The following is a 12519-nucleotide window of genomic DNA, read 5'->3' as shown; positions in this document are numbered from 1 at the left end:
TATACTTTTTACAATTATACATAGTACACGCAGCGATTACGAAAAGTATTTGCGCGTCGTTGTAGTTGTTATAACATTTGCGTATTATTAAATGCAAGTATATGTTATATTCCGTGTTATTTAGTATTATGAAGATTCATTCGTACTATGGAGATAGTATCGCAGTATCTGAGAGAAAAGTTCTTCGCTTGGAGAAGCAGAGTATGTGCAAATATATTTTATAGCTCGCAGATCTATCGGTATGTGTGTAGCTGAGGTTAGAGGAAATGAAAGGAAAAGTAAAAACGAAAATCAGTATTTTCGCAAGTGGAAGATAAAATTCGTGATAGCAACCATAGTAGGAAAGTTAAGTGCATGGAATGGTGTACGTCCGTCGAAACACGAGATTTGGGTTATTTCCGATAGACGTTAGACCGTCTCATTCGCTGACCAGTGTATAGCAAGGGCCGAGACGAAAGTCGAAAAGTGTATTATGAGCGAGTAGGTCTTCGGAAATCGATAGAAGCCAGATGGTGGTCGACGGGTCGGCGACACTTTTTCCACTTTCTGAATGAAAGTTCGTTTAAGTGGCTTAAACAGTTCTCAGGGGCTAATCCGCGATTACGACAAATGTTCGTAGGCGTGAAGAACCAACGAAATCGTATTTCTTAACAAACACGTACGCTCCTTTTGATTGATAACTGAAACTATCTCTGTCGTATTAACAGGCATGGAGACGCAAGACTATCGCATTCCAGAGGTGATGAGAAGGCTGATGAGCGAAGACAAGAGGCTAAACAAAAGCGTAAACGGGGACCAGTCGCAGCCACCGCATCAGCAGCTCCATCACCATCAACCGCACTCGACGCACCCGCAAGCCCAGGCACAGTCGCAGACGCAGCAGCAGCAGCAACGTGGCCCGATGACGAACGACGACTTCAACCCAAACATCGAGGAAGAGGCGAGCGACAGTGCTCAAGGCAGAGCGATCCTCAAGATTCCGTCCTACAAGCCCGCGAGCACGCCTGGATGTTCGAGCAAAAACGGCGAGCCAACGTCGGCCGCATTTGCGCAAGGATTCGCGGCCGCGACAGCAGCCTCGAGTCCGGGTCTCCTGGAACGAGCGAGTCCAGCGTTCTCCGGCACCAGTAGCCCAACCAACTCGTTGGTGGGGAAAACGGTGGCCGTGAATTTCCGCGACGTGATCGCGAAAAGCATCAGCGTCAAATTCCAAGAGGGTCAAACGGTCGCGACAGCCGGAATGCCCGGATGTCAACCGGCCGCAGTGGTACAATCGCAGCAAGCGATAATGACGGATCCAAGTCCGTTCAAAAGAGGCAGATACACACCGCCTCAGCCGGCGTCGCAGCAAGCCCAGTCGCAGGCGAAACCGCAGGCCCAAGAAGCGAACAAACCGAAACCAGCTACCGGTGGCAAAGGAACCAGACCGAAACGCGGAAAGTACAGGAACTACGACAGGGATAGTCTGGTGGAGGCTGTGCGCGCGGTTCAGCGGGGTGAAATGAGCGTGCATCGCGCAGGCAGTTATTACGGAGTACCACACTCCACCCTCGAGTACAAAGTTAAGGAACGGCACCTGATGAGGCCAAGGAAGAGGTACGTTCGTGTCTTAATTGTGGATCGTTGCTTATATTATATCGTTCGATAAGCATGTGAACGCTTTAGCCAATCTGTAGCAACGGCAGATCATCTACTGTTTACGTCTACGGGTCTGTCGTTGAAGTCGTGTTTTTTTGTTTTTTTTTTTTTTAATCTTAACTGTTCAAACGGTTTAGACCTCTGCGTGTTTCGGAAAACTGAAAGGAACCGATGAAAGAAGAGCACGCAGGAGTATAAATCGACGAGCCGGTTTCGGTTAATCATCGGAATGTTTGAAAAATTCAGAAGTCTCCGTCTACGCGTAGTCGACCCCGTTTTAACAATCGACACTGTAAGTCGAGCACGACTGTCGCTATCTCGCGTCACGGTTAATCTGCGTCAGGTACGTGCTCATGCTTGACCCGATCTCATAGCCGCGCCCGGTTTATCTCAATCGTACGACTAGATTAAATTTCCTGCCGTGTATTGTCCCTTTTGTTGAGTTTTCGTTTACGTAAAGTTTAACATTGTTACAATAGATGTCGTGATTATTCTTCTTATTCTTTAGCCTAAACTCTTGTCTTGGCGTATCGTTAATGCCCCGACGATACGCTTCGAATATTATTGCTTCGATTGATGGAGACATAAGTTTTGGACGGTCTTGTTTATCTGATTCGTACGTGGATAGCTGGAACATAAATAATTTTCCTACAATTTTCTCCCACTCTTACAGACGAAATCATATTAGATTGTCCAAAAAGTTTCTTTCGTTTCATAAGATGGTAACAGATGAACAACAATTTCTGTTTTATATTATTTTATTGAATTAGGTATGATCCATTTCGTTCTATTTCTGTTATTATGTTTGTGCATAATTCAATAAACTAATATAAAACAAAAAACATTGTGCTTCTATTATTTGCTTATAAAACGAAAGATACATTTCGGACAACCTAATATTATTTCACGTCTATATTTTGCCTGCCAAGAGTAGCATTTCTACTTCTTTCTACTAACTTCTTTGTTATTATTTCCAGGGACCAGAAGCAGTCGGACGATAAAACGAAAGAGACCTCAGCCGTAGCAGCGGCGGCAGCAGCCGCGAACATACGACCAGGTACGGCGGACAAGAAACCACAATTAAAGCCACAGAAACCGTTCACGTCACCGGGCGGTATCCCAGGACCCAACGGGATCAAGATGCCGCCGTTCATAGAAGGCATGCCTCATTTGCCATTCACGCCGTTCAATTTCTGGAGTCCGCCGCCGTTCATGCCATCGCCGTTCATGGCAGGAGCGCCGAACGTTCCAGCGATCCTACCTGAACAGTACTTCGCGACGAGTAGGATCCGCGGTCTGCAGGAACAACAAAGAAACGCGGCCATGGTACAGCAACAACAACAACACCAACAACGAGACAGGGACGGGATAGGCGTCGCTGCTGGCACCGCAGAATCACCTGGAACCTCGAATTCTCGTAGCACGCCGATGAGCAAAGCACCACGGGAGGTATCCGAGAGCTTGTACGATGGTTCGGGAGCGAACGGCAGTTTCTTGGACAATTTGATCAGGTCGAGCCTCGAGACGGGAATTCCAAGGGACCAGAGGGCGATGACCGACGCGAGGAACCAGCAGCAGTCGTCCTCGCAGCAACAACTTCCGGAATCGATGAGGGGCAAAACGTTGATCGATCAACTGTGCAGAAACTCGAGGAGAACGCCAGTGTCGAGGCTGGCTCAGGATAGCAGCGAGGACGAGAGCTACAGGGGACCATCGACAACCGGTAGGCCGATCCCGGAAAGGCCGGAACGCGTGCCCACCGTCGACCTTAGCCCGTCACCGTCGGAACGTGGCCGGAACGACGACGGCAGCGATCGACTCACATCGCCACCGACACCTCTCTCGATATCGAGGGCCGGAAGCAGAGACGAGGACAGTACCCGGGACTCGAGGATCGATCGTAGTAGCAGGGAACGAGAGGTTCACAACGGTGGACAGGAAGACCGCGATAGAAAGACTCTGACCATTCAGCAGCCGCAACAGCAGCAGCAGCTGAATCACTACCCGGACTTACACAATCTCTACGCCGTATCAACTGAGAAAAAAAGTGCCTGTGATAGTAAGCTTATAGTAGATCATTCGAGCCAGAAGACTCAACAGCAGCAGCAGCAGCAACCGCAGCAACAACAACAGCAGCAGCCACAACAGCAGCAAAAGGAATACGATGCGGTGAGCGGACTGGTTGTGCAACTGCAGCGGGGCTACAACATCGGGAACAACAGGTCCGGCGAGCAGACCAACAGCCAGCAATCGACGGAGCAACGTGGATCCGTTATCAGTATGGAAGACTCCGTTGAGCAGTAGGAAAAGAAAGTCGGTATCGTTGATCAGTAAAGTATACAAGTAACGAATAATATACGGTGAACGATCCGTGTAGACGGTAAGAGTCCACATTCCCGCCCAATGCACCGGCATTTTACACACCACGTTGCCACGGTCGGGGATCCTCGGCCTCCGCTTTCTCTCTCTCTCTTTCTCTCTCTCTCTCTCTCTCTCTCTCTGTCTCTCTCTTTCTCCCTCTGTTTCGGTTCAAGCATGTACACCAACGTGTACTCGATAATTGTCACTGTTGTGTCTCGCGATTGGCCTCGACACCATCGGCCAGAACCGACAAAGAACCGGAAATTCGTGCACGACTTCGTCGCGCGTCGACTATGAAAGCGAACGCGCGACTGTTTCCGAGGAGAAGGGCGTGAAAGCCGAGCACCTCCTCCGTTGGTGTGTGTGTGTGCGTGTATAGGACGAGGGACGTTTCGAAGAAAACGCGAAACGTGGCACGAAACGGTAGTAATCCCGAGCCTGACCCTGCCCTTTCCACCCGGAAGCCCCTTGAACGTCGCGAGGCAATAGAGGAAACAGAAAAAAAGACGGAAAAGCGAGTAACGAAAAAAAGAAAAAAAAGGAAAACACAGAAATGCGTAAATGCTACCCAACCACCCGTGAACCCACTGCGATTCCATCAGTAACATGTATCCGGCGCTCGATCTCCGTCCAGCTGACGGTAGGTCGTACCGGTACCTTTTTGACTATGGCGATATTTCGATTCGAGGAGAAGGCAAGAAACGGATACAAGACACGATGTAACGTTATTGTACCGAATGCATACACACGATACACACACATGGCCATCCACAGAGACACGCAGATAGACGTATTCATTCGCTCGGTGATACACTTATTTCCACACGTACATATGGACGCCTCTGACACCGTCGGGTAAGCAAGAATGCGCGTGTACGGTATTACCGTATGCCGATCTATGCAACGGCCCGGCGTTAAAATACAAAACGGGGAACAGACGAAGCAGCACGTGAAACAGTCCGCGCGTGCACGCGTCCGTAGAGAAGATACGCGTTGGGTAGGAGCGCGCGATGAAAATTCTGCAGGGTTGTCCGGTCGACAACGCGCGCGGATACGTTGGCCGATGATAGACATTTTGAACGCGCGAACGCGACGAGAAGACGAACAAAAAATGAAGAAATAAGAATAATTGCCGACGCAACAACGTATTTTTTCCTCTATCGATGTAAAACTACCTAATGCAAGAAAAAAAAAAACTTATTACCTACTACTAACATTACTTAACTCGTAAGGAGCAACATAATTATATAAGGAATGATATATTATATATTATATATATATACATATATTTTTGGTCATTACGAACGTATGCGAAACGAGAACGAGCCAAGACTTTTGTTGGCGCGCGTATAGATGACGTTTTTTCATAAGGCGACAATATTTCTCTAATCTCGGTTATTTCGAGGCTGGCGTTCGGTAAAAACGCGTACCCCCTCTTAAACGGGTCGCATCGAACAAGGACGAAAGAGGGAAGCGGGAATAAGCTGCTTAGAAGAGTACGAAACGATTTTCATCGATGAGGGAACGATCGCTCTTATCGTTGATCGATGCACGAAAAATAAATATTTCACGAACATGTGCGTTACGTTTCGAAAACGAAGAACATTGGGAATATCGTTTGGAGAAGCAATGGGAAGAAAGATGAATTTAATTCGATTCTCTCATCGATGACGATCGTTTTGTTCCATGGAACTACGGCGAGGGGAGATGTACGAGGAAAACGTTAAAAAGAGAAAATGGAAACGCGTAGATGTATATAAGGCATTTGGAGAAAAAGGATTGCTATATGTATAGGCGTGCGCTTGTTCTCCACTCGGTTGTTCTTTACCGAAGTGCAAAAATTTTTCTTACGCGCGGCAACGCCACGCATTTTGATACGAATTGCAAATTTTCTATCGCGTAGAGGAAGAGAAGCAGCTGTAATGGCGGCGTTCGTAGAATTTCTTCACGAGGAAAACATCCCACTCGCTTCTGGGAGGAATCGGTTCCCTTTCTCTTCTGGATAGTCGATCCGCGTGGTCGACGATCGAAACGTACGATAAATCAGGCGAGTGTGACGACGTTTCGTACGATCGGACATTAGTTTCTTCCTGTCTGACTTTTTCTACGAACCACACGACTGTATCTCGATGGTGTTTTCCTTTTAGCGTCGAAGAAAAAATGTAGCAAAATTAGATGAAATTCGAACGCGTCGAAAAGATCGGCCATCGTTATTTCTAATAAGGGAATTCAGAGATTTCCATTTCAAGAGACACGTTCCGATGTTCGTTGATACTTTTTCCAGACGTTAAACGACATTTTGAAGCTTCTTATTGGTCATTAATAAAGGCAATGACGGTGACTATGATGACGGCAGCTACCGTAACGAGTTCTAGAGAGTCTAATTTGCAAAGATCAGTCGCATCGTTGAGTATTAAAGAAAGAATTCCTCTTTCGCTTCTCTTGAACGATGCGACTGATCTTTAAAAATTAATGTCTGCAAAATTCATATAACGTTTTATTACCATCGTCATCGTTACGGACTTTATCTGCGTCTCTGACGTTAACACAGCCGATAGAAGCTTCAGAAAATCATGTAATTTCTGAGGAAGAGGCCAGCGAACATCAAAACTTCCTGGAATCGAAATTTCGAAATTCTATCACGATCGTTTCGGTCGCGGTGAGCGACGATACGACACGAAGAACGCCAGTCCCTCCTCTTTTGACTAATTTTTTCGCAGGTTATCCATGAGCGTCGTGCGCGCGACTATCGAGGTATCTTCTCGTATTTCAAATTAGAATTCCGTTCGACAGGAGATCCTTGACTATATAGAATGAACACGTTAAAATAAATACAAAAAAAGGAAAAGAAGGGAAGAAGTGGTGATTTCGTCGTTTCGCTAGTTGTAGTAGCCGAGCAGGACGTTGGACCAAGACGAAATCGATGAAAGCAGGCGAATTCGAAAGCAGAATGACTCGTTTTAGCGAAACACGCGTAGAAAACGTTACCACGTTCGAGGAAAATAGTGAAGTTCGGCGCGTTAAAGTACACACCGCGGGCCACGATTTTTCCGTCTTTCTCGCGTGTCGAGGAGGATTTCACAAGTTCTGATTCTAAAAAAAAAAAAAAAAAAAAAGGACGAGGACAGAGGAAACGAAAGGATAATTCACGCACTCATCTCATGACTCTCTTTAAGTAAAGTAACGACTGAAAGACTCTAGGCTGTACATAAAGTATAAGGCATGTATGTTCGGTGTTTTAAAAAAAGCAAAAATTCCTTACTAACGCAAAAAAAATTATACCTTACGAAAAAAAAGTAAATCGTATAAGCAAGGCTACTCTCTCGGTGTTTTTTGGAACTAAACTTAAAATTTACCCACCCCTAAACTTAAAGCAAAAAAACCGTGAATTAAGGAGGAAAACTCTAAAAGGGAATGAAAAAAAAAAGACGGGTGAAGCGCACCCACGCAGAGAAGCGCGTCGGAAATCTATTTAAAAAAAAAAAAATAACAAGTTATTGAGTGTAAACGTTAAGGTCTCCTTAGGGTTAAAGAATAAAAAAAAATTAATATCGAAGCTGAACAGCAGAAAAACACAAGTGAAAAGCAAAGCACTAATCATGATTGTGTGTAAACGTAAATTAAAACCTTCCTTCTAACCTTGTATCCACTAACACACCCCTTTCTAATCACTCACCAGCCGACTATCCGCTTCGCGTCAAAGTGTAAATTGTTCGGTGTGATCTTACCTACACGATACCTCGAAAGAAAAGAAAAACAAAAAGGAAAGGATACCTTTTTCTAAACATTCGTCAGGCACTACACCAAAAAAAAAAGAAAAAAAAAAGAAGGGAAGGATATTTCTTACACTCGTTCCAACTACCGCCTTCTTTTCCTGCTTCCTCTTCCCCTTCGCCCTTTACCCTAACTCCCATTCCTTCATCCCCCTTGCCTTTCTAACTTTACTCGTACCCCCTGAAACCCTCTAACCCCCTCCCCCGATTTAATCGAATCCTCTTCACCTTTCTACCTTGCAAAAATCCAGTTCACCGACACACCCGGGACAACAGAGACTCCCGATAATACCCTTTTACGAAAGATTTATCGTTAGATGTGAAAAATGGATATTTATCGTGCGGATGATTGTAAAACGTGCGTAAATTATGATTGTCGTTAATTCAATTACAGTTACAAAAAGTATACGTCGCGACGTTCTGCACGCGTTCTCTAACCAGGAGTCGATATCCGTCGTCGTCGATCCACGCGCGGTTCCACGGTAGCTTCCCGCGGCTTTTACAACCGAGGGAAACAAGAGGCGCGACGCTGCAATTAGACTTATGTCCGCGAGATCGATGACCTCATCGTCGCCGGAGATTTCCTCTACTCGTCCATTTCTCCAGCTTCGACGTTCGTTCAATGGTTCCGGCAAATGTCCTGTCTGAAAAAACGTTACGCGCGAGACGCTGCTCTCGTTCGTTCTTTTCAAACACATTAAAAGTAAAAAAGAAAAAAAAAAAAAAAGAAAAGAAGAAGAGGAAGAAGAAGAAATGAAAGGAACAGACAGGAGAGGGGATGGTAGCAGTGTCAAATTTTGTTGTTACTTTCGATTCGGTGATGCACAACGCACAAAATGACTTCTCGAGAATTCGTGTAGAGGTGATAATCAAAAATGGTAATCGCGAATTTGTCTCGTGGGATCGATCCGCGAGGTTTCCGGAAGGGAGAGGAATGGTGGAAGAGGAAATTTCTGGTTCGACGACGACAGCTTCGACTCCTGCGCGAATTAGACACGCGAGAGCTACGAGACTCGTCCGCGTTCGCTAAGAACGGGACGACTGAATCGCGACAATTGGGACGATCGGCGCTAACGGCGTAATTAACGAGGCTGCCGTGTAATGATTTCCCAGTGACACAGTCGCGTCAACGTGTCTGCCACAGCGATTTCGATCGACGAGACCGAGGGACGATTGGTTCTCGGCTCGGGGAATTCGGAATTTCTTCGTTCTGGTGTCCGAAACGATGGACATTGAGGAACCGATTGGTACGATTGACAAAATACACGTGAAAAGAGAGGAAAACAAATTTTCTAGAAAAATGAAAGAGATGCTTCTCTATTTTTGCGGGCAAATATTCACGTAAGAAGTATAAAATTGGACAGCATTCTGTGATTTTAAACATTATCGGCGTACGGACAGATTCTGTCCATTGGTTATCGTGTACAGCAGTTTTAGGAAAATTTTCCCTATCGAAATTCGTTCTTTGAAAGGAATAGCTAGAGAGGAGTGTTAGGGTGGATCTAACGAGGTCGCATAAGCTAGGGCAGATATCGTTGCCAACGCGACTGTAGAGAGAAGTGTCGATTTACGTTCTTTTTTTTTCCTTTTTTTTTTTCTTCGAGGGAGACGGCGGGACGAGAATAAGAAATCCAGTTAGCACGGAACTAAAGAATTGTATTAATACACACGACGTAGCGGCAGCGTCGTGGAATCGGCTTCTCGAAATCGCAGGCCAGATTTCATCGGATCAAACGCGGCTTTTCTTCAAAGGCATTTCAAAATTCGTTCTCGCGGGAGATACGTCGGGAGAGGAATGATTTCGCGTTCGTAGATTTTCCGGCCGTCTCCTTTTACGTCGCGGGCGATACGCTGAAACGATCCGGCGAGAGACGGATTGGTCGAAAACGGGGAGGAAAAGAAATCTTTAAGAATTAAAAGAAGATATATTATATTAAAATATCTGTGATGTAAAAAGTAACAAAATTTTGATGTATATTTTTCACAAATTATTGTAACCAGCTAGTGTATATGTGTAAGATTACGGATATAAAAGAAAAAAAACAAATACTATTGTAATTACGGCGTGTGGAGACAAAATGACGAGTAAGAGAGAGCGAATTGAAAGCCAACAAACAAACAAACAAAAAGAAACCAAAAGATGAAACAAATACGGGAGAAGCGAGATCGCGAGATTACGTTTATCCACACCGGTGGTCAGACGGGACCAAGATGGCGGGCATTGCTCGGAAAATCGGGCCCAAAGATTCTCGTTTTTTCATCGCTTTTATATATTTTCGTTACGCGTTTTCCGTTTCACCGCGGGCAAACGAGAACATTCGAATACCAACCACGATTTTCTTCTCGTTCCCGGAATTACGTCAGAGGATAAAAGTAAAAACGAGAAGGAAGAGAATAAATGATTTTTTCGCTTGAAATTCTAAGTCTAGATTCTCGATCGTCAAAATTGAATCGTTTATCGTATAATTTGTTACTTTGTTCGTCAGCCTCGCAACATCGAGCAACGACGATCATTTCGGGTGGTTCGTGTTTCCAAAAACTGGAAGATTTGGTCCGATTGGCCCTGAAACGGCTCAATGTCAGCTACCTCACAGAGTATCGTCACGTTTGGTATGGTTTGCGTAGGGGATGTTCGCGTGTTTCGGTTGCCGAAGTAAAATTGGATGGCCGTCCATTGAAAACTCTTTCTATATTCGTTTCTTTCGTGCGCTATAATTTTCGAAGTAATTCGTTTGAATCAAAAGAAAAAAAAGAAAAAAAAAAAAGAAGAAAAGGAGAAGAACAAAAAAGAAACAAGTCGAACCTCGTATCGATTATCGAACTAACTTAGAACTTAACTGGAGAAGACTGACGAAATACCGATTGAAAATTGGCCAATCAGTTTCTTCGAACGGTAGACGCGCGAACACCGTCGGGGTGGGGTCGTGTAGAAATGGTCTAAACAGTTCCAAATTGTGCCTAAGTTTCGACGTTACGTTTTTACGACTCGCAACAGAACGAACGACGAATGTAATACCGTAGCAGCAAACTGAAGTTTTAGTTCTATGGTGGGGTTGGTTTAAAGTCAGGAGGCAGTGAACGGGATAGAGGCAAAAGAACAAAAAAGAAAAGAGAAAAAAAATAGAGATGGGCGACCTTAAAGCTAAATTTTAAAAGTATATTACCTCCGTATACGTTCCAGGGCCGTCCGGCCGCCATCTTGCGTTCATTTTTACGTTCCGTTTTGTCGAATAAGTGCAATTAGGTACACTGACGCCACACACAAAGACAACACACTCTTGCTAACACACATACACACACATACACACGCACACAATCCACGCACACACACGCACGCATACACACATGCGCGAGAAACACTCTTCGACACTCATTTACACTCCCACACACGTACACGTCAAACAGACGTCGAAGAAAAAATGAAGAAAACGAACTGTTACGCGCTAGGTTACCGTGTTTTTAAATTCTATTTTCAATTCACGCATTCTCGAATGTTGGGATTTTCGTGATCAACGAAGAGCTGGCCTGTCGTTCACATAAGAATAACACGTACAACATACATATGATAAACAGACGAACACGCGTACATACACACACAGACACACGTTACCATATTACATAGAACACGTACACGTACTCGCATACACTGCAAGAAGCAGCCGACGTCGATTCGACGACAAAGTATGATACGCCGTTTTCTCTATCTTCGAACGTTCGCGTTTTTCTTCGAAGGATATCCAGTTCGATGTCTCGTGGACAATTGTACAAAGACGTTGCGAAATTTAATCGCTTAACTGAAAACTAAGCTGTATTACCTGGATCAATTTTTGCCGGCATTTTTTCGGATGTCTTTCGATCGAATCAAAAAGGGGGAAGGAGCAAAACGAAGAACGACGTGCATGGGCGAGGATCGAGAAGGGCCAAAGAGAGTAGATAAATTACCGCCTGAACCAACGTAGAAACCGAGATGGTACGGTCCGTTAACGGTCGAAAACTTGGTACCTTTCTAATTGGCTTTAATAAGCTCGTAATTCGTAGGCTCTAGTCATGCAATGACTTTAAAAGGCGGGAAGTCGTCCCTGAAGCGGTGGGTCGAATCTTCCGCGAATTCGTATACGCTAAACGGCGCGATGTGACGCGACGCTGGAACTTACCGATTTGTGTTCAAAATGGGCGAACAAAGTCGACAAGGCGTCGATTCGACGTCCGGCTCTCGACACCGAAATATAATTATGGAAACTTCTAACGCGTACGCCCGTGCGCTGTCCGCGTAATTTCACACGGACGGCACACGCGCAAAGGAAGGAATCTAAATAGATAGGTAGATAGATATACGACGAAAAAAAAAGAAAAAAAAAGAATCGGAAGATTTGAGCGCGAGAATGGCAAAGACGGGGAAAGCCAGTGCTCGACCACGCCTCCGACATCAGCCCGAATCGCGGAGCCTCCTCGTATTGCGACTGACAGCGATTTCTTTGCAAAGCTCTCTCGCGACAGCTGGGAATGAACGAGCTACGCGAAATCATCCGTTCTCGCTGCCGCAGTAAACGTCTTTTTTCATTCTCGGGCACACATACATACACACACACAGACACGCACGTTTCTAGCGATAGTTTATCTCGCGCCGCAGTTTGGGAAAACCTCTTAGCGCGGGTTAAGATTTACGCGTGACGCCACGGCCGATGGGTGCTCGTCGATTCGACACCCGCGGAGAGACAGCTGCGATCGGTCGGTGCTCGGTAGAGGC

At 45.5% G+C, this 12519-nt stretch overlaps 1 protein-coding gene across 3 annotated transcripts in view; it reads left to right on the top strand.

The window, feature by feature from the left end:
* Positions 1-10568, top strand: part of Eip93f (Ecdysone-induced protein 93F) — a 71560-nt gene extending 60992 nt beyond the window's left edge. For all 3 annotated transcript variants that reach the window (XM_072010191.1, XM_072010188.1, XM_072010189.1), the window contains 2 exons: positions 708-1596; positions 2616-10568. In XM_072010191.1, coding sequence (XP_071866292.1) covers positions 708-1596; positions 2616-3942 — 2216 coding nt within the window. In that variant the 3' untranslated portion in view covers positions 3943-10568. The remainder of the gene's footprint in view (positions 1-707; positions 1597-2615) is intronic.
* Positions 10569-12519: the final 1951 nt, after the last annotated feature.

This window comes from Bombus fervidus, chromosome 9, assembly GCF_041682495.2.
Source record: "Bombus fervidus isolate BK054 chromosome 9, iyBomFerv1, whole genome shotgun sequence".
In the NCBI taxonomy this organism is placed as follows: Eukaryota; Metazoa; Arthropoda; class Insecta; order Hymenoptera; family Apidae; genus Bombus; species Bombus fervidus.
This window is presented reverse-complemented; position numbering and strand designations above follow the sequence as displayed.